The sequence below is a fragment of the Podarcis vaucheri genome (assembly GCF_965113315.1).
Source record: "Podarcis vaucheri genome assembly, chromosome: 6".
In the NCBI taxonomy this organism is placed as follows: domain Eukaryota; kingdom Metazoa; phylum Chordata; class Lepidosauria; order Squamata; family Lacertidae; genus Podarcis; species Podarcis vaucheri.
The window spans coordinates 42,714,664-42,736,264 of NC_138764.1; the positions used below are offsets into that span (position 1 = coordinate 42,714,664).

General features: G+C 40.4%; 1 protein-coding gene across 1 annotated transcript; it reads left to right on the forward strand.

Moving 5' to 3' along the window:
- Positions 1-5,813: 5,813 nt before the first annotated feature.
- On the forward strand, positions 5,814-19,863 carry ZRANB2 (zinc finger RANBP2-type containing 2). The gene is made up of 10 exons (XM_082227308.1): positions 5,814-5,989; positions 8,424-8,476; positions 8,567-8,675; positions 9,677-9,759; positions 11,056-11,132; positions 11,594-11,737; positions 13,791-13,963; positions 15,570-15,650; positions 17,078-17,239; positions 17,707-19,863. Exons 1-10 carry the CDS (start codon positions 5,934-5,936, stop codon positions 17,768-17,770), a joined length of 1,002 nt encoding a protein of 333 aa, XP_082083434.1. The 5' UTR covers positions 5,814-5,933; the 3' UTR covers positions 17,771-19,863.
- Positions 19,864-21,601: the final 1,738 nt, after the last annotated feature.

The window sequence follows — 21,601 nt, forward strand, 5'->3', positions numbered from 1 at the left end:
CAATGGTGGCATCCATGCAGTAGAATTCTCTCTTTTTTTTGTAAAATATTTATTAAAGGTTTTAAACAATACATCACCAAACACAAAAAACACCATCACCAACATAGAGGGGGGGGGGAGAAAAAAAAGAAGAAAAAAGTAAACACAAAATAAATAACATACAGCATAATTAGATTTCAATAAACCAAATTTCCATAACCTCCCTTTCGGACTTCCTCACATCTCCCTTTCCTGCGTTCCCATTTATAAAGTTATATTCAGCAGTGCTTCGCCTTCTTTCAAATCTTATTTTGTAATTTTCAAATATTATGTCTCCAATTTTAAACTTTATTATCAAATATTTAGCTATTTAAATTTAACATAATATTAAACAAAATTTCAACCTTGTTCTTATAGTTGGCTTATTTTCATACCTCTTTCCACTAAGTTACTAATGCCAGATTATTTTCTATCCTGCATCATCTTAACATTCACACAATTTACAATGCTTTTGCAAGTAGTCCTTGAGCTTTTTCCAGTCCTCTTCCACTGTCTCTTCTCCCAGGTCCCAGATTCTGCCAGTCATTTCTGCCAATTCCATGTATTCTATCAGTTGCGTCTGCCATTCTTCCAGAGTGGGCAAATCTTGTGTCTTCCAGTACTTAGCGATGAGTATTCTTGCTGCTGTTGTCGCATACATAAAAAAAGTTCGGTCCTTCTTTAGCACCATTTGACCGACAATGCCCAAAAGGAAGGCCTCTGGTTTCTTAAGGAAGGTATATTTAAATACCTTTTTTAGCTCATTATAGATCATTTCCCAGAAAGCCTTAACCTTTGGGCACGTCCACCAAAGGTGAAATAATGTTCCTTCAGTTTCTTTACATTTCCAACACTTATTGTCTGGCAAATTGTATATTTTTGCAAGCTTGACTGGGGTCATGTACCACCTATATATCATTTTCATAATATTTTTTTCAAGGCATTACATGCCGTGAACCTCACACCGGTGGTCCACAATCGTTCCCAGTCAGCAAACATAATGTTGTAGCCAATGTCTTGCGCCCATTTTATCATAGCTGATTTAACCGTTTCATCCTGTGCATTCCATTTTAACAGCAAGTTATACATTTTTGTAAGTACCTTAGTTTTAGGTTCTAACAGTTCTGTTTCTAATTTCGATTTTTCCACCTGGAAGCCTGTTTTTTTATCCAAATTAAAAGCCTCCCTGATCTGAGCATAGTGTAACCAATCTCGCACTTTGTCTTTTAATTTCTCAAAACTCTGCAATCTCCAAGTGTCCATGCAGTAGAATTCTCTCCCCAGAGAAGCTCACCTGGCACTTCCCTTACGGTCTTTTTAGCAGCAGGGAAAACCTCTTTTCTGTTTCTAGGACCTTTTAATACATTTTAGCTTTAAGCTGTTTTTATTCTCTGGGACTTGTTGTTGTACTTCAGTATTCTTTTAAATTTTAAAATGTTGCAAGTTGTCCCAAGAACCCTGTTATAAATCCTGCAAATTGATAAATAAATAATCTTGCAGACGGGACCATTACTCATTCCGGCGAAGCCAACAATCTGAACAGCTGGCCCATAGTGTGCTATCTGAGTAACACATTTGTTACAAGATGTTAGGCCTTACTTATACAATTAAAATTGAGTGGTCATTATTCAAAAATAATAACCAGTAGATAAATAAACCAGGAATTTCCGGGTCTTACAACACATTCCCTTACTGACTTAATTGGCTCAGCCGTAGGATACTGTATCTGCATACTAAATTGCATCAAACAACATCTGAGGGCCACAGGTTTCCCCATCCCTGCCTTACCCTGTGACTTATCCCAGGGTGAAACAGGAGCCTCTCATCTTGTAAGGAGGACTTTTTTGATATTAATATTTTTATATCTTGTTAGGAGGACTTGACTCTCAAAGGATAAATACAGGACTGATTCATACATGCCTCTACATTACTCAATATAACACAGAATTCAGTGGCTTCTGACTGAACATGTGATCATTCGTTCAAGTGGATTTTGGTTTAAGTGATATATAACATGCATGAGATTCTTCATCTCAAGGTCGTGGGTTCGAGCCCCACGTCGGGCAAGAGATTCCTGCATTGCAGTGAGTTGGAAGAGATAAGACTTGTGGTCTCACCCAACTCTACAATTCTATGATTCTGCAACAGAAGCTGCTGCGTATGGATTCTGCATATGAGGCCAGTTTCACACATGCAAGTCATCCTTTAATTGAGCTCTTATTCTAGGATACTCAATCACATTGAAGAGCCCTTTGGGGTGCGGATCACACAGCTCATTTCGTGAAAGGAAGCACAGATAAAGACTGTGCAGATATTGGGTTCAGTGTTTGGCACTGAAAGAGATTTCATGAAATCAAAGTCATTCTGAGGAAACACTCCGCATCTCATTGGTACAGTGGTACCTCGGGTTACATACGCTTCAGCTTACATACGCTTCAGGTTACACACTCCGCTAACCCAGAAATAGTGCTTCAGGTTAAGAACTTTGCTTCAGGATGAGAACAGAAATCGTGCTCCAGTGGCGCAGGAGCAGCAGGAGGCCCCATTAGCTAAAGTGGTGCTTCAGGTTAAGAACAGTTTCAGGTTAAGAACGGACCTCCGGAATGAATTAAGTACTTAACCCGAAGTACCACTGTATGTGCCTTTGCACCTCAGTCTTGACAAAAAAAGCATGTAAGAAATGTTTAAGCATTTGCACTTATGTAGGAAACTTAGAGCGCTGCTTTAAGTCTTTTCAGAGCTAGAAATACGTGTTACATTTTGGTCCAATTCTGAAGAGTAAATATTTTACTTATTGTAAAAGTAAATATGAACTGACAGTATAAATGTAATTATTACTCGGTTGGGGGACTTGTTATTTCTCATTCCTTTGACCATTCTATTTTGAAGATACCTTTTAAAGCCTTTGCTTTGCAGGAGTCAAATCAATGGTGTATGTTATCAAGAGGAAAGTACGCAGAGAGACAGCACAGTCTTCCGATTCATTTTATCGCACTTGCATTCTAAAATGCCATAATTATGGCTAATTTTGCCTTTCAAGCCCCAGCATGACTCATGCCTAGAGACAATGGATTTTACATTTTGCCAGATAGACCTGACAATTATATTTTAAAACATTTATTTTTACACCTTTAATAAAAGATAACCCTCCAAGTTAATATTCCGTCACCACCGGGTATTGAAATTGTGTGCTGCTAAAGTGCCACCTACTGTATCAGCAGGAACAATACATGGCATGATAATGTGAGTCTTGCTCATAAGTTTTGGAAGCCAACACACACTCTTAGTTGTGCGTAGGATTAAGAACTGTGCAATTTGCTCCCAGAAGTCTCCCAGCCATAGGCTCGACAAAACAATCATGTGACTTATGGGATTGTCAGCGCTGTCTGCAGGGTCAGGGTCAAGCTCTGGGAGCAATTGCACACTTTCTGAGATTTGTGCATGCATTCTGTGCCTTATTTTAAGTACTCTTCTCACTTCTAAAATAATTACAGTGTTACTGAATATTCTAGGTATTAACTGCACTGATTCCTCATAGCTGTGGGACCAGGAGTAAAGCACTGGTAATACAACTTTGATGTCTTACCTTTGACTACTTTTTCTGAGAAATACAGCTCCAGTTCTGTGACCTGTTATGGGTAACTTTTGCTAGGTTTTCAGGAAACTGGATAGAGGATGTTAAGTCATGTCCTTTATTAATTAGCATTTGTGAAAAGCTGTTTCTGAAGCAAGCCTATGGTCTGCTTAAAAAAAGAGAACATACAGTGGGGGTGTGGCCCTCCAGGTGTTATTGGACTACAACTCCTACAACCCCCAACTATAGGCCATGCTGACTGAGGATGATGGGAACTGGAGTCCAGTGGCCCCAGGTTCCCTAGCCCTGTCATGGGGCAGGAGACCACACACAGGACAGCAGCATGCTTATGTGGAACAAACCCCATGGTACTGTTCCTTTCCTTTCTGCCATGGTGCGTCTGCAGCCTATGCACTGTTGTGAAAAATAAAAGGTCTGGATGCACCTGCCCTAACAAACCTTTCAGATTCAAGCCCCAGAGCTCAAAAAGACTGAGTGCAGATACAGACGGTGGAAAAACCATCTCTTAACAGGCTGTTTCCTTCTGGCATGCAAGCCTCTGATTGTCCTGGCATACTGCCTTGGCATGGATGCCAAGGGAACATGGGTGGGTGAGTGTAAAGAATCTGTAATGCCCTATAAGGAGAAAGACCACACTCCCTGGTGTTCGTTCTGTGGCAGTGTCAGCAATATACTTTGAGTTATTCCAGGAGCAGTCTAAGTCTAAGTTATCGTTCTTGTCTAGAGTTCATTTAAAGGTGGTTTGCCACCAGTGATATTTTGCACCTTCCTTCCAGGACCAAGTTTCAGAAAAGATCTACCACTTTAGCAAGGCAAATTATAACTCAATGATCTCTTGGCACACCGAAAACATGTTATAAGCAAATAAATGAACCAACGGTAACAACTTACCAACAGGAAGCAGAAGTCAGTGTGCCAAAGACAGTAGGATATTTCTCAGGATACATGACTGAATGTACATGATAGGCACCTGCCCTCACATGTGTGCACACTAGGATGTTCAATTATTGCTACAGCAATGTGATTCAAGATGCCATGGTAGAGTTGGTGGGTAGACTAAGTCTAGTAGTATGCAATAGTAAGGAAGCCTGAGGGAACTCCAAGATTTGAAGAAATACATAAAATATTGGATTGCTATTGTTGAGCATAGAGTGACTGTTGTGGAATGGAAAGAATAAAAAACCAAGCTGGAAGAAGGGTTGCAGTGGAGCAGGGCAGGCAACTTTGGCCCTCCAGATGCTGTGGAACTGCATGAATTCCAGCAAGCATGGCTTAATGGCCAGGGGTGATGGGACCAAAGTCCCAACATCTGCAGGGCAGTAGAAGGGCACAGATGTAAGAGGGAACAGGAGCATTCTGCACTGCAACATTTTATTGTAGGTCCTATTAGTCACCGTGTAACTTAAAATGTTTTCTGGCCGCGGAAGGGAGCTATTTCACCTAGACTCGTCATAGGCTCCTAAGGACAGCAACAGAAACGCCAGAGAGTTGGGGAGACTCTTTGAAATTATGTGTCTCCCCAGCCACCCCGTTGCCTACCAACAAGAAAAAAAGCAAAGTAGCTTTATTCCATCCGACCTATGGAACAAGATACCCCCATCTGCATATAGGGCACCATAATAACCAATGCAGGTATATGCACATTGGGGAAAGGTGGATAATCCTGAGCGGGGAATCAGTGATGAGAGACCTGAGTCTCATTTCGAAAACAAAACCTAGGCGATCGAAGCTCACGTGGCAGCCTCTCCACAGCTGTCCATCTATTTAGAGGGATCCGTCAGTCACTCCAGCTCTTCCTTTCCTCCAACTCCGTATGGCAAACTTATTTCCCCAAAACCATAATTATTTCCCCACCCAAAAAAGCACGTTCTTCCTTCCTCCACTGCCCACCAAATCAACCCTTTTTGGCACGACCCCGTATCTCGCCCTCCCAGCGCTGTATGGTCCTCCCCCCGCCAGGTGCCGCTCTCCGCAAACCTCTTTCCCGCCGCGGGCGTTGCGGAGCCGTCTAGCCGCAACGCCTGATCCTGATTTGAATAAGTGGTGACGTGTGCGTCGGCGAGCCGCGCGAGTCCCGCAGCTCCGAGAAGCCGCGAGAGCAGGGAGCGCTTGACGCGGGGGTCAGAGCGTGTGAGAGTTGCGGGCCCGGCGGAGCAGGCAGCACCAGAGGCAACCCCATCACCCCGCAAGGACCCCCCTGGGGTCCTCACCCGAGGCCCATTTGCTGGCAGTGGCGCAGCAGCCCCCCTCCGCTTCGTGTCATTCCGGGGAGCTGAGGGGAAGGAGCGGGCAAGACACCGGGCCGAGCCTGCCTTCCGAAATGTCGACCAAGAATTTCCGCGTCAGCGACGGCGACTGGATCTGCCCGGACAAAAAGTGAGCGGAGGAGGAGGAGGAGGCAGCGAAGGGAGAAAGGCCGGGCGGGCGAGGGAGAGGCCTGGGGCGGGACGCGGGTAGCAGTGAGGCCTCGGCCCCCGTGGTGTCGCGGGGGCCGGGGGAGCGAAGGCGCGGGCGGGCGGGCGGAGGGAGCGCGCTTTTTTCTCTCTCACACAAACACGCCGCTTTCCTGGGGAACGGAGAGGTAGGCCGCTGCTGCTGCTGCTGCTGCTGCTGCTGCTGGGCCCGCTTTCCCTCAGCCCCTTTAATGGTCCTTTTGTCCGGCGGGGAGAGGGATGGATGGAGAAACGCGCGTCTTCGCTTTGCCCGTTGTTGTTGCCGTTGCCGCCGGTCGTCTTCTTGAGCTGCTTCGTTTCCCCCTGCAGAGTATTCCTGCCTGCGGGTGAAAACCCGGGAGTGGGGAGTTTCCGGCCGTTCATTTGTTTGTTTATTGAGTTTGTATCCCACCTTCTAACGTTCGGCCTCATTGCAAGGGCCAGGGCTGTAGTGAGTAATAAATAATAATTAATAATTTATTACAGTATTATTATTTATACCCCAGCCATCTGGCTGGGTTTCCCCAGTTACTCTGGGCGGCTCCCAACAGAATATTAATAATAATTATAAGAATAAAGTGATAAAACATTTAACCCATGAAAATAGGGACAGCCCAATTCCATAATGATCATTTTTTATATTTATACCCCGCACATCTGACTGGGTTGCCCTAGCCACTCTGGATGGCTTTCAACATAAATAAAAACATAATGAAACATTAAACATTTTTTAAAAAGGAACACTTCCCTATACAGGATTGCCTTCAGGCACCTCAGGAGTCAGATAACTCCATACGCTTCAACATTTCTCCAATGCTAATAGGGACATCCCTAAGGAAAAGTAGGACATTCTGGGATCAAATCAGAAATTGGAACAGCTTCTCTAAATCAGGGATGTCCCTGGATAATTGGGACACTTGGAGGATCTGTGAAAGGGAGATAAACTTTGAAATTTTATCCACGCAATGTGTAATTCTGTACATCTTTTATCACATGCCCCCTTTTCCTTACTCATCTCTTTTTTCTTTTGCACTGCCATTCTGGCAAAGCAAGTTCAGCTGAGTTCAGTGGGGTTTAGGCTCAATGTGCGGGGTTGCTGCCTCTTAGTGGATGCTTTTCTGTTCGGAATGTGCTGCATTGCCTTTTGAAGCAAAGCAGCTATGTTTGCTATGAGGGATGCATGGGATGTTCTGTGGATGTTTTTTGACAATTGTTTTAGGAAACCTGGCAGCCTTAAATTGCCATAGCACTAGAAAGTTATGGGGTAACGACAATCATAATGTCTGCAGAAATGAAAGATAAATGTGCCAATTTCTGTTGGAACAAGTTCAAATTATTACATTTTCGAATCTCATGCTGAAACTAGCTAAAATACCATGTAGTAGTGAGCAAGCTAAGAACTTGAAAAGGCATTGGTGGGAAACTGTATTGTTCAGCTGTTTACACATTTTTATCACTCATTGTATGTGTTTCAGATAGTATTTTTAAAAGCCAGTGAATTCTAAACACTTAACATATACTGGTATAAAAAATATATAATTAAGTCATTGGCTGTGCTTATGCATTGCTGAGCCATGTTTTGTTTTAAACATAGCTTGTTCAACAAACTACAGATCACCTCACCAGTGAGGAAACAAGCTCCACCTTTTTCTTTTTGCTTGCTTTCACCTGCTTTTGCTGGGTTCAGGTATAGTGCCTAGCATTTGTTAAAACAGCCCTGGTCCATAAGCCAACAACAAATCAGTTCTTTGGTTGTCCTTGAATATTTCCACCACACTTGCCATCTTTTCCTGCCACACCACTGTAGTGTTTTGAGAACCATTGGACTACTGCAGCCGACTACAACTCTTATAATCCTTTAAATTTGGCAGTTTAGGCTGACGCTGATTGCAGCTGGAGTCCAGCAACATCTGAGCATCACAGGTTCCTTATCACTGAGCTAAAACATGCCAGCTATAAAGCATTTTTAATATATACAAAGCTTCTGAAAGCCCTGTTGCCCAAGTGCCTTATTTAGAAGATGACCATTATCTTGCCAGAGGTAGTACAAACTCAATTTCAGTAACGGTGTTACTACTGAAATATTTAGGTATAAAGTCACCCAGTTGTAATGTTTCTAGTAAGTTATTAACATACTGTGTTGCATACCTTTTGCATGGGAGAAGAACATTCAAAAAGTTAATGAGGTGCAAGCAACATGGATATCTTAAGACTGACTCTATATTTGTGTTTAGAAATTTAGTTTTAAAATGTAGACTGCAATCCTAAGCATACTAACTGGAAAAAAAATCCCATTAAACTCTGTAGAACTTTAAAGTTATTGTTTAGTATCATGTTTAGACAAAATGGCTCTTCAGTTATGTTTCGTTTTTTTGAAGGTGTGGAAACGTTAACTTTGCTAGAAGAACCAGCTGCAACAGATGTGGTCGAGGTAATTATAAGTTGTGCTTCTTTTGAGAGGGAAATTTATTGCAGAAACTCCAATTTATAATAAATTGTCTGAATCTTGTTAACCTTTCAGAAAAAACCACAGAGGCCAAGATGATGAAAGCTGGGGGAACTGAGATAGGGAAGACACTTGCTGAAAAAAGCCGTGGTCTATTCAGTGCTAATGATTGGCAGTGTAAAACGTATGTTTATCCTAAAGCTCTAGTTCATTTCTAATTTCTATTAAACGTGTGCTTTTTCTCTTTTAATATCTAATTGTCTATTTTTAGCTGTCTGTTTTTCTTCCTTTTCTTTATTATCCGCCTGTATTTCCTACTTTTTATGCAAACCAATCCTATGTATACTCAGAAGTAAGTCCAACTGTGTGCATAGGATTCCAGTGTTATGCTTGTGCTATTATTTACAACCACATGCATTATAAAAATATTAAAACATTAAAAATTCAACTATAAATTCTTTAGTTGGCAGCACTAAATATTTTAATCTCCTCTTCATTCTTAAGCACTCTTTTTGCAATTCATATTGGAAAATAAAATGGACCTAAAGGTTTTCATATAGCCTGAGATAAAAGTGCAACCATGTGATGCCTATTGAAAGTCAACTTTCTAAATTTATAAGCATTTATTTGTATTAGTAATTTAGTCTGAATTAAGTGGCATCAGTTGATTGGCATCTGTTTCTCTTCTCCTTTCCCTTATTTCACTGACATCATTTGGGAACTGCATAATTGCACTACAATTTGTATGTGGTAGAAGAGTATTTCCCCAAACTTCATTTTGCTGACCCGCAAAAAGAAATCAGTTTGGTTGCCTGCTGACTCAAAATACAGGGTTTTGCTTGCTTTTTCTTAATTGTACTTTGTTCAGATGTGATCCAAGTAGGAGAATAGGTTTGTTGCGTATGTTGTTGGAACTGTTTTCACTACACAAAATAAGTCTTCACCAATGTATCTGCTGTAAAAGGAGATCATTGCTGTCAGTTCTGTATTTTGATTAAAAGTTGTTTAAATATCAGTGATATTCACTATTGTAAACTTAAAGTATCTTGGAAGTAATAAAATGACTCCTGTAGGTCTTAAAAATGGGTTTTAAAATTTGAGGTATTGACTAGTTTAATTTCTTAATTTTTGAACCAATGTAGTTCCTGTATTTAAACTGTCAATCATATGTTTTTCTTCCCAAAGATGTGGCAACGTTAATTGGGCCAGGAGATCAGAATGCAATATGTGCAACACACCAAAATATGCCAAACTTGAGGAAAGGACAGGTATTTGTTTCAAATTATCTAAAATAATGTTTTTAGAGATACAGCACATGCAACCATATTCCCTCCTCCTTTGTGAGCAGCTTTTGTGATAAAGCAATGTTGAACTTTGGGAACTGTTGGCTTGGAACCAAAAGCATTCCACATATTGCTTGATTTTGCTTTTGCTTTATTAATTTTCTCTGGGGTTGTGGCAATTTAAAGTTAGGTTTCTGAGAGATTTGGATGTGTCCTGGAAAGAAAATGAAAATCTGCTGAAAGGGCACCAAAACATCTCTGTAGACCATAATGGTGAAATAAGAGATCCCAGAACTTCAAGAGTTACTGAGATTTCCAGACATCTTACTTCACATGTTTAGAGAACGTAGGTGAAGAGACTTGCCTTGTTCTCAGCCCCCTTGTGTTGCTAATAACTAGACCCTTGAGATCTTTGTGTTAAGCTAGTTTTGGTTCTGTATACTACATTATAGCACTTGTCAATAAGTTAGCTTAATGTGCACACACACAACAAAAGGCCTTTGTCCCTCTGCCATACATAGCAAATACCACCGCAACATTGATCTGCGTGTTTTGTCAATCCCCTCTTCCCAGCTCCATCAATGCTTAGCACATGCCCTTCCTCTGCCACCTCTTAGCACTAAGGAGTGCTCAGCATGAGAGTTACCGCTCCTCTCTACCATTGTATCCTTGCCTCTTGCAGACCATGTGGAGTAGGAAGGTGCAAGCACTCTGCAGAACGTAAGTGCTTGAGCTTTGAATACTGCCTCAAATTGAGAGGTGCGAGAGAGGAGGAAGCTTATTCCTAACTTCAAAGGAAATGGGTGGCTGAAATGACTGCCACAGAGATGGACAAAGCAGCTGTGGAAGGGGGTCTCCAAGTTCCAAGTGCAGGAAGAAAGCAGATGTCTTCATGGTCCTGTGCTTCATGGAAAAATCCTCTCTCCACTACTTAGTCAGTTTTGCTCAAGCATTTCTCAGTTCTTGGGAGTGCTCAGCATGTGGGAAGCAACCATCACTATCTACTGAGTAGAGCACGTGCATACGCAACTCTCTGATCCAGCTGACTTTGGCTAGAAGTGACATGTACTTCCTGGTAGAGGCAGCAGCAGCAATTACACTGAGCACAACTTAACACTGAGTGGTATTAGACAAGCTTGGAAAAATTGGCACTGAGACTAAGTGACCTCTCTACTCTCTGCTGTAGAAAGAAACAATGTATAAAGAAAAAAAATAGTCTTATGTGTTCTTATCTGTGTCCTTATGTTTGCTTTTTGACATTTCTGAAACTTCTTTTTGCAGGATATGGTGGGGGCTTTAATGAAAGAGAGAATGTTGAATACATAGAACGTGAAGAGTCAGATGGGGAATATGATGAGGTAGGCAGTATGTACCTGGTGAATGTGTATGTAATTGTCAAGACTGAGTACAGGCAACCGAGGAGCGCATAAAGCCAAAACTGTGCATAGTCAATGGCAGGTGGGATTGCCAAAGTCTTTTTTCCCAGGCACTTGTCCCCTTTATAATTTTTCTCTTAAAAATTGTCACGTGCATAAAGCCGAACGAGTGCAACTTAAATGTGCATAAGTTGTAAGTTACGTATATAGCGGTAAGCTTCGTCCAAGTACTTAAAAGTAGTTCTGTAGATGTGGGTTGTGCAGGCAACCCCTGATTTGCCTGGGGGTTGCGCTCCTGGCCCCTGCGTGTATTGGGGTGCGTGTAAGCCCTCTCCACCCCCTTTTCTGGCTGCTTCTGGATTGCTGCAAAGTGCTTATGTATGATCCTGCATGCATTGAGCCAACAGTACACTCTCTTATGAATACAATGTGACCTCTTGCAGTTTGGTCGCAAAAAGAAAAAATACAGAGGGAAGCCTGTTGGTCCTGCATCTATCCTAAAGGAAGTTGAAGATAAGGAATCTGAAGGAGAAGGAGAAGAAGAGGAGGATGAGGATGGAGATCTGTCAAAGTATAAGTTGGATGAGGTAAAACCATTCTTCTGTCTTGTTTCCTTTTTGACTAAATTCACACAGCTAAACCTTGATTTGACTGCTGTTCAGAACTCATAGACGGCTAATGTGAGTGAACTAGCAATTTGGGAATTCATCCATTCTCTTGGTGCCTTCTCCCTGTGTTCACTGGCAAACAATAAACAAAGCATAGTTTTCCTTGCCCCTCCATAAAAAAGAAGAAAATAACTGAATCCAGTTTTGGAGTTGGCTATATTCCAAGACAGCCATAAAAATAAATATATTGGGGAGGTGTTAAGTATGACAGCATGTGCAAATTTTAAAAGTACTGCCTTTATTGAGAAGGTTCATTTTCAGTATAGTTGCAATGAACTCATTGGGATCAACAGTACCCCACAAGGTAAAGTATATAAATGTTTGAGAACAGTTTGTGGGGTCTACCTGACCCTACAGTTTTTTAAACATTTAAAAACAATATATTGTGCCATTAACATGTATGCAACCATAATGGTTACAGAAGTCAGCAAAGCAATAACCATTAGTTGTAGGTTAGCTGTAACAATAACACATAGATTGCACTCATATACCTGCTATTCAAGTCCCCTATGGCAGCCACCACATTTCACAACTGCAGGAATATGAAAGAAATGGTTACATGAAAGGTTGAGTACCTTTGAGATAATACCTGCACTTGTTCTTGGTGTGAGCAGTGGCAAGCCCTACCAGTTCTTAGACTGCCTTTCTCAACATCTCAGGCAAGTTGGCTATAATTTAGAAGCAGGTTCCTACAGGAGGCGGCAGTTCTTCACATAACCAGGTACTAACCTGTATGCCAAATTGGCATAGGATAATGTATGCTACAGGAAAAGGAAGCAGTGCCAGATGTGACCCCCTCGTATTGAATTAGTAAAGACAGCATATTAGGGTTATGCATGTGTCACATATGCACAAATGTGTGTGGACGCATGCACAGTAGCCAGCTGAAACACCCAGTTTTGACAACAGGCAAATACAGATGAATATATGAGAAATGCTTGTTCTTATAAAATTATTTTTTCCCTCAAGAGAAATTTTATTGCAACTTGACCATGTATGTTTCATTTTTTTTAACGACATTTTTCATCCTCAAATGACCTAGGAGCAACACACATTCAGTTATTTCACTTCATTTTCACACCTCTGTGACCTAAGTTAGGTTTCAGAGGCCACCTGGTCTTCGAGTTGCCATATTTCCAAAAATGAAAATCTAGACGAGAGTTGTTTAGCCTTTTTTTGTTTTAGCATACGTGAATCTGTTTACACATTGCCGTCCTCTCTACCCAAGTGCAGCCCCCTGTTCTTCTGCTGCCGTTGTGGAGTAGCTGCACGTGGCAGGTGGAAGGCTGTGCGCTCCTCCCAGCACCACGGGTAGACCGTGTGCGCTCCTCCCAGCACCACGGGTAGACTGTGAAGTCATTGAAGCCCAGGCTGGTGAGGATGGGCGGCGGCAGCGGGGCGGGGCCGTCGCTGCCTCCATGGGGTGGCTTGACAGGGGTGGTCTTGATGTCTCCCAGGTACAGGACAACGGGTGTAGAAGGGCCCGACTTCTTGGGTATCCTGCACCACGACTTGCGCTTCTGCACAGTGCAATCCGCCGCCTTGCTGCCGTCGCTCTCATTGCCCGGAGGAGACACCTCAGGTGTGGGTGGCAGGGAAGTAGGCAGAACTCTGCAGCTGCAGTTTCTTTCCACACACGGCTTGTCACCCAAAAGTGGTCGCAACCCTGACCGCTGAACATTGTTGACATTTTCCAAGCATGATTCCCAGACATGTCAAGGTTTTCCCAGACATATGGCAGCCGTAGCTGGTCTGCTTCATGACCAAGTAAGGATTCCACCCAGGTTTCCCTGGACTCAGGCTGAAGTTTATTTTATTTATTTTATAAATAAAGTTAAGTATGTAGCAAGTTGTTTAACTGCACCGTATTACATTGGTTTGAGGCAGGACAAAGATACAGATACCATATAAATGAAATAGTTTTCCGAATGCTTTGTTTCTAACAAAAATAACTTATTGGGGGTTTTTTCAGGATGAAGATGAAGAAGATGCAGATCTCTCAAAATATAATCTTGATGCTAGTGAGGAAGAAGATTCCACCAAGAAGAAATCTACAACTAGGCGCAGCCGTTCCAAGTCTCGATCTTCTCGTTCACGATCTTCATCTCGCTCATCCTCCCACTCAAGCTCAAGGTCTAGGTCCAGGTAAACGGGTACAGGTCAAGGGTAACGCCAGACAAAATGTCAGTATCTAACTTTCTTTATTTACATCTCTTTTGTGATTGATTTTTTTACTTTTTATTTTTCACGGTTTGAGTTAAGCTAATAAATCTTAGATAGCTAGCCTGCACAGGTAGTCTGTGCTTAAACTGAGAAAATTGCAGGTGCTCACTATAAATATCAGGGTACATGTTAGTGTAATAGTGTAAGTGAACATTTTCTTACTGACTCAAGTAAACTGTAGCTTATAATTTTAATTTTATATCTCTAAACAAACAGGGTTTCTCTGTCACTCTTGCTGGTTAGGTTTGTGATGGCACCGAATATTTGATACCAGTTTTTTGCTTCATCATAAGTACTCTTATATGCTACATTTCCATGGTGTATCAGTTGCAGGAAATGCTCTATGAACCCTGGCAAATACAACCATTCTTTGGTGACTTACAGCCTGGATAATCCAGTTAACAATGGTTATTTTCCCCCAGCATTCTGTATTCTCTGTGTTGGAGATCACCTTATGTATACAGGATCACCGTCTTGTATATAGAATGATACTATTGAGAGATGAAAATTCTACATAATTATTGCAGAACATCGAATAAATAAAAATATTTAATTTGTCAGTTTGCTGGTTGAAATTTTGGAGAAATGTAGTTTGGTACATAATTTTTGAAGTTATTGACACTCGTATGCCTTTTGGGTGCTAGTTAAACCACAAATGCAGTTTTAATGTCAAATGTGTTTCCTAGTGGTTATGTTCTTTGAGAATAAACTCCTGGCAGGCAATAAAAATGTTTCCCAAGTGGAATTGAAATTTTGAGACAAACTTCTTCATTAATACGGAACGGTGCTACAGGAACACTTCTTAATTTGGGAATTGTGGAATCCACTGTGCCTCCATGTTTGGCTTATATATACATTCCAGGCGTCTTGAACTGCCCCTTCCTGAAAACAGTTGTTTGAAAAATAATTGTAGAATGTTCACTGGTCTATTAGAATAAATCTTTAACTCTTGCTTTCAGAGCATCCTAGCGTTTATTTTTTGACACAAATATAACATTGTAAGTTGGCTTCTTTACATTATTTACAATATCTGGTTTTCAATTTTGAGCCAAATATTTCTTACTAACTTTTAATGTTTAAAAGTAAAATTTTAGAATTTTTTGTATATGCAGCTTATAAACTGAGGTTAATAACTGATGATATTCTTAACTTAATATTTTATCTTTTATTGATCAGGATCCAAAGAACCCTGAAAGCCCATGAGGGCTTTAGGCTTGTATTTCTTTAATGACACTCCCTTTTTACTAAGTGGCAAACTGCTTTTAAAACTGTAGAATGTTTAAAAACCAGCTTGTGACATTGTATGGAAGTTAGGTATTCAAAGCAAAAATCTGTTCAACTAGCTTAGCACATTCTGCTTCTGTTAGCTCAAAGCAGCTTTTTGGATCCTGACCAACCACTTATTAAATGCTGTGAAGGGGGAAAAAATTACTTTCACTTCCAATACAAATTACACGGAAGAGTAGATTTCCATTTGATTCTTATATTTTTATTCACAAAAAAAATAAAATCCTTCATGTTGTTTCAGGTCAAGAAGCTCTTCCAGCTCAAGGTCAAGATCTCATTCCACTTCCAGAGAACGTTCTAGATCTCGTGGGTCGAAATCAAGGTGAATGAGGTAGCAACCTCTCTGCTTGTCAGAGAGAGAGAGAGAGAGGCGAAAAGATCACCAGAAATTACTGTTTTATTTTGAATATTTTGTTCTCACATATAATTTTTGTTCAATGCAATAACAATAGTAATGAACTTGTTATAAAAATTGTTGTATCATAAACATACTTCACTGATGTAAGAGGCTTTAAAAATGTACCAGTCCTCTTTTCTGATAAATCTCAATCAACAGAGCCCAGTTTCTCTCTTTCATAGACAGCACAAAGAGAGAGGGGTCTCTGTAGTTATGGACCTCACAAAACAGAGCAGAGTGGGAAATCCAGTTGGGAATATTGAATATGTGCGCTGGTCTCCCTCAGACTGCCCTGATATTTTGTGTGTGTCAATATGCACTAGAGGGAAAGTTAAAGGGTTGTACCCTATGACAGAGGAAGAGCATTGGCTTATGGTATACAGAATGTAGCAGCCAAATTGTTCACAGGAGCAAATGTTAGTCCTTTACTGTGAGAGCTGCACCGGTTGGCTATTTACTACCAGACAGGTTTAAGGTTTTTGTGTTCATTCACAACTTGAGTTCAAAGTACTTTGAAGACCACTTAATCCCTTCTGCTCCACCTTGATCACTGAAATAGTCTGATGGGGCACTTTTGGTGGTTCCCCACGCCCCTGAGGTTCAATTGACCTTTACCAGGAACTGAACCTTGAATGTGATAGCCCGTGTATCCTGTGGCGTTCACGCCATATAAAAGTCCATCAGGAGTAATCCCTGCTTTCTTTCAGACCCTTGTAACAGCCTTCTACCAATCCTTTCTTACTGATACTTTTACTGTTGAGTACTGTGCTTTATGTTGTATACTACCTTGTTATATTTTCTGTGAAGCTACGGTTTATAAAGTAAATGAAATACAATGTGTGAGAGCCAATGCAGTGTGCAGTCGCATGTGCCTATGCAATGCGACTTCTGTATGTATATAAGATTATTGTGGCCGTACAGTCTTCTTAATGACTATACTTATACTTGTTTTCAAAGGTCTGTGAAATGCGTACAGTTATGTAAAATGTCTAAACTAATGCCTCAGCCTTTTTCTTAATGTAGGGAATGTGAAAATGTTCATTTCTCACTTTAGACTTAAATTGTTTGCTGTTGCTGAGAAGCAACAATTGCATAAAGCTGAATAATTGCTTCTGCATTGGTCTTGATCATTGTATGATCAGTTCTGGTCAGTCTGTGAGTAATTTGCCCACAATCCCATATTGAGAAGCTCTTAAGGCAGAATTCTTATTGGCACAGCAGTAAGTATTTATGTCCTAATATAATTTCATTTTACATTTGCAGTGTGTGTTCTAGATTGGATATATATGTAGTAGATTGTTGCAACCTTGTTATTTATGCTAGGATTAAGTCTGATTTATTTCTTAATAAAGATCCAGCTCCAGATCCGTCAGGGGTTCTTCAACCCCAAGAAAAAGATCTTACTCAAGCTCTCGCTCATCATCTTCCCCTGAGAGAAGCAGAAAGAGAAGCCGATCTAGATCTTCATCTGGTGATCGCAAAAAAAGGCGAACGAAATCACTGTCACCTGAAAGGTTTGGGTTTCTGTAGAATAAGAATGGTTCTTTAAATGTTAACTGTGGAAGGGCTAGAAAAGGAACAGTATGTTTAAGTATTGTGTGTTTGAAGATAGCTGTTTTCATTTTTGTAGATTCCATTTATCCCAGCTGATGCCATTTCTTTTAAAAGATGGTCAAACTTTTTAGTTAAATTTTTTCATATATCTACTTCGCACAAATAGATCAGAAAAAAATGTTTTTAAAGTCATAAAGCACTCTTAGTTTTTTTCTAGATTATAAATGAAGGTATTATTACCTAAAAGTTCTATATTGATGCAAACTGTGGAATGCGGTTATGATACAGAGATGAAGTCCAAATAATTGCATTCCCAGTTCATATATTCCCCGTTTTCTTTCTCCCTCCCAATTCCCCCTCCCCAATGAAAATCACTGCAATTCAAACTTACTTGTTTGCATGCTTTCTTCCATCTTTTATCTTGCAGACACCGAAGGTCATCATCTGGATCTTCTCATTCTGGATCCCGTACAAGTTCTAAAAAGAAATAATATATTAAAACTCAAACACACACGAAAATAGTCCACTGCATGAGACATTTTTAAGAAGTTGGTGTCTTACTTGGTCAGAAGTGCTAAATCCTGCTAGTAGAGGTGCATGTTTAATGGAAAACTGCAGCTATTTTAATTCATGAAACAAAATGTAATGAAATATTTTAAGCCATAAATTGCCTCCAGAAAGGTGAGTAGCATGACTTTTTTTTTCTAAGTGCCTGCCCCTTCTTGATTTGACTGGTTTGTTACTTCCCAGTTCTAAGACTCTAATTTTGTTGAAGAACTTTCTATGTTATGCTGCCATCCTGATTTGTCATGTAGCCTTCATGTTTGCTAGTCACAAAACTACCAAGGGGACAGTTCATTTGATGTTAATATGCACTCTGGTTTCTAAACTGGTCCAGGCCACTCCTTCCCCACCACCAGCCATTCCTGCAAGGATCACAAAAGCTACTGTAGTATATCTTCAGATGCAAAGCAAGAGATACTTCAGAGAGAGAACTGCCTTCCATAAGGAAGTGTTGTGCTTTCTAAGTGAAAGTAACTCAAACTAGAAAACAATTATTCTTTCAGTAGACAGGATCAAAGTAGACATGTAAGCTACCTTGTGTTGCTTCTTGGATAGTCAGCCAGAAACAAAACTTGGTTACAGTTTTGTCCTGATGCTGCATCTGTGAGTACTTTCTGGTGGCATGTAACTTCCTAAGTTTTTGGCAGCCACATCCTGGCTAATCAATAGCTCTGTTTTTGCTGCAGCACAAAATATATGCACAGCATCTAAAGGAATGTGTAATTTTCCTTCCTACTGGAGCTTTTCAGGCATCTCTCTCTGTGTCCCTTCCCCAAAAAGCTGTTCCTGAAGTACTCTCTTGAGTGATTCAATTTTAGTACCAGAACTGGACGCTGGTGTGCCATCTCCCCCACCACCCTCAGTCACATGCATGGAATCTTTGGTTCATGCTAGAAATTGAGCCGCTAGTGTATATTAAGATACAATTAAGTACAGGCAATGGCCTTTTTGCGCACAAAGTACAAACGTGTGGGTGTACATCGCTGCAACCAGAAAGTGGCCAAGAAAGGGTGTGGGGCAGGGACATAATGGGCTTACACACACTCCGCTGATGCAAGCAGGGGTCAGGAACTCAGTCCCCATGCAAAACAGTTGTGCCCTGTACTAAGATCCAAGGCGCTCAGATTTTGTGAAATGTTTTCCAAATGTGTAGAAATGTAATAACAAAATCAGTTTCTTCTAAGTCAGTAAAATTCAATTTACGCTAGAAAACTATATATTTATAACTCTCCCAGAAAACACTGTGACTCTTCTAAAGTATAAATGCTTACTTAAACAAATCACAAATCATTGCATATCTTTTTGGATGACTGTAAATTTATGGCTTAAAATGCTTCATTAAATTTGTTTTACTAGCAAATATTTGTTAAATACTGACCATTCTTAAGCTCCGTTTGCTTGGGAGAAATGTGTCTTCAGTGAGATCCCAAGGTAAGTATGTTAAGGAAGCTTAGTGGTTCTAGGAAAGAAGCTGTATATCTTACTTGTATATTGGATCATCTTCATTTTAAAGCAAACTGCACAACAACAAATGGAGCAGAACTTGTCTTTATTTTATTTTTATTTTATGAACATCTTAATTTTTTTGGACTGATCAAAGACAAAGTAAAATGGTTTTGCTGTAGAAATATTTTGGATAAATTTTGCAGGAAAAAAATGCCCTGTAATCCTGTGTTGCTTTCTCTTAGGTATCTTTTCTTTTTCTTTTCTCTCTTCCTTTTTGCTAAGCATAGCTTAGGTTGCACAAGAACAAATAGTCTTTGTAACTGTGCCTCTGACTTCTTGAAAGTCTGTCTAAAAGTGTGAAAATCAGATTTGCTAGATGCTACATGTTAATTTAGTTATTCTTGTGCTTTGTATTCTGAAGTATTGTACCTAACAAGTTCTTAAACTCAGCAAATTATAGGTTAGAGATAACTGGGAAAATTATGGGTTTCATTTGGCTTGGATTAAAATGTACTGGTTTGTTCTATGACGATATAATTCTGTAGACATATGTAAATAAAGCATGTCAATCAAAGATGAAGTGTGCATATACTTGAGTTTTAAGTAACACCTGTCTGAATAATTTCAAAAATATTGAATATTCTGCAAGTTAGTTCCATTTTGCATTCATATGGGTCTATTCTGAGTATTAATTTAGTTGGTTAAGATCAGAGAGATGTGTTATTTGCACTCCTTGGCTTGGCTCCTGTGCCTCTACAGTGGATTAACTAGCTAACTTTCAGCTTATCTACAGAAAGCAAAGCTCATCTTCCAAAACTGAAAGAGGTCTGTAAGAGATTGCATCATAGTATTAAAAAATCTGATCTAGAACAAATTAATGTGGCATTGAAATCAATAGCCAGCTTCCATAACTTCACTGTTCTTATTTGGGGAGCCTTTTGGCCCAAAGGGCAGCTGATTGTTGCTAGGTACAGGTTGTAAGGCTGTAAAAATTAAAACTACACACATGCTCGCTTGCTCACTCACACATAATTTTTTTCTTTGTTTTGCTATATAGCACAAAAGGGCAGTCATCCATAAACCAGAAGGCTTTATTCAAAGGTATTTTCTTTGAATAAGAAGGATATGCATTTTGTTATTAAGATATTGGGATAAGATTTCTGAGGAGTAGGGAAGGGGAAATGTTTCACACAGCAAAGGGATGAGTTTCAATCCCATAGTATATATTCCCTTAAAGCTTTATCCCTAATGCTGAGATACTTATTAGACTGCAGCCAGCTTGATCAGGCCAGTTCATTCTCTCACACACCCCATCCTCATAACAAACATTCTATGAAATTGTACACTTCGGGGGGGAATCTAATACAGTCTATTATCGTGTGGGTGAGAGACTAGTTTATGTCCAGACCTGTTGTGGATGTTGGCGGGTAAATAGATAGTGTGATGTGTGTCTGTGTGCATGAGAGTGGCTAGATGTGTGTGTTTGTATGTAAGAGCAGCTTTCACATTTCCCTGGGTGTGGGGGGGATGTTCTAAAGAACCCATGATGTATAATCTAAAAAGGGCACAAGTACAGTGGTACTTCGGGTTAAGTACTTAATTCGTTCCGGAGGCCCGTACTTAACCTGAAACTGTTCTTAACCTGAAGCACCACTTTAGCTAATGGGGCCTCCCGCTGCTGCCCCGCCGCTGGAGCACGATTTCTGTTCTCATCCTGAAGCAAAGTTCTTAACCTGAAGCACTATTTCTGGGTTAGCGGAGGCTGTAACCCGAAGCGTATATAACCTGAAGTGTATATGTAACCCGAGGTACCACTGTATTGCATAAATATATAGGCTTCAACACTTTGGAAGTCCTAGAACAGGTTTTCCCAAATTTGGGTCTACAAATTTGGACTACAGTTCCCATCATCCCTGACCACTGGTCCTGCTTGCTAGGGATGATAGGAATTATAATCCAACAACAGCTGGAGACCCAAGTTTGTTGCTGCTCTCTGTGTTTTCCCCATACAAGGTTCAATAAGGTGGAAAAGACACCAGCATCAATCTGTGGTAGGGAAACTGAGGTGGGAATTATTACCCTCTCCTTTGTTGGTAAAGGCAAAACAGCAAAAGGTGAGGTAGCTGTTTTATTCCTGCTCACAAAGATGAAATTCTGGTGTGACAAGTAGGTTAGGAGAGTTTAAAAAGCTTGCAAAATCTTGTTTGGTTTAATGTTTTTATGAATATGCATTTATATTTATACTAAAGAGTAACTTGTCTCTCAAGTGCCTAGTTCAGTACTGCTTGCATAAAGTTTATGTGCTGACTTTT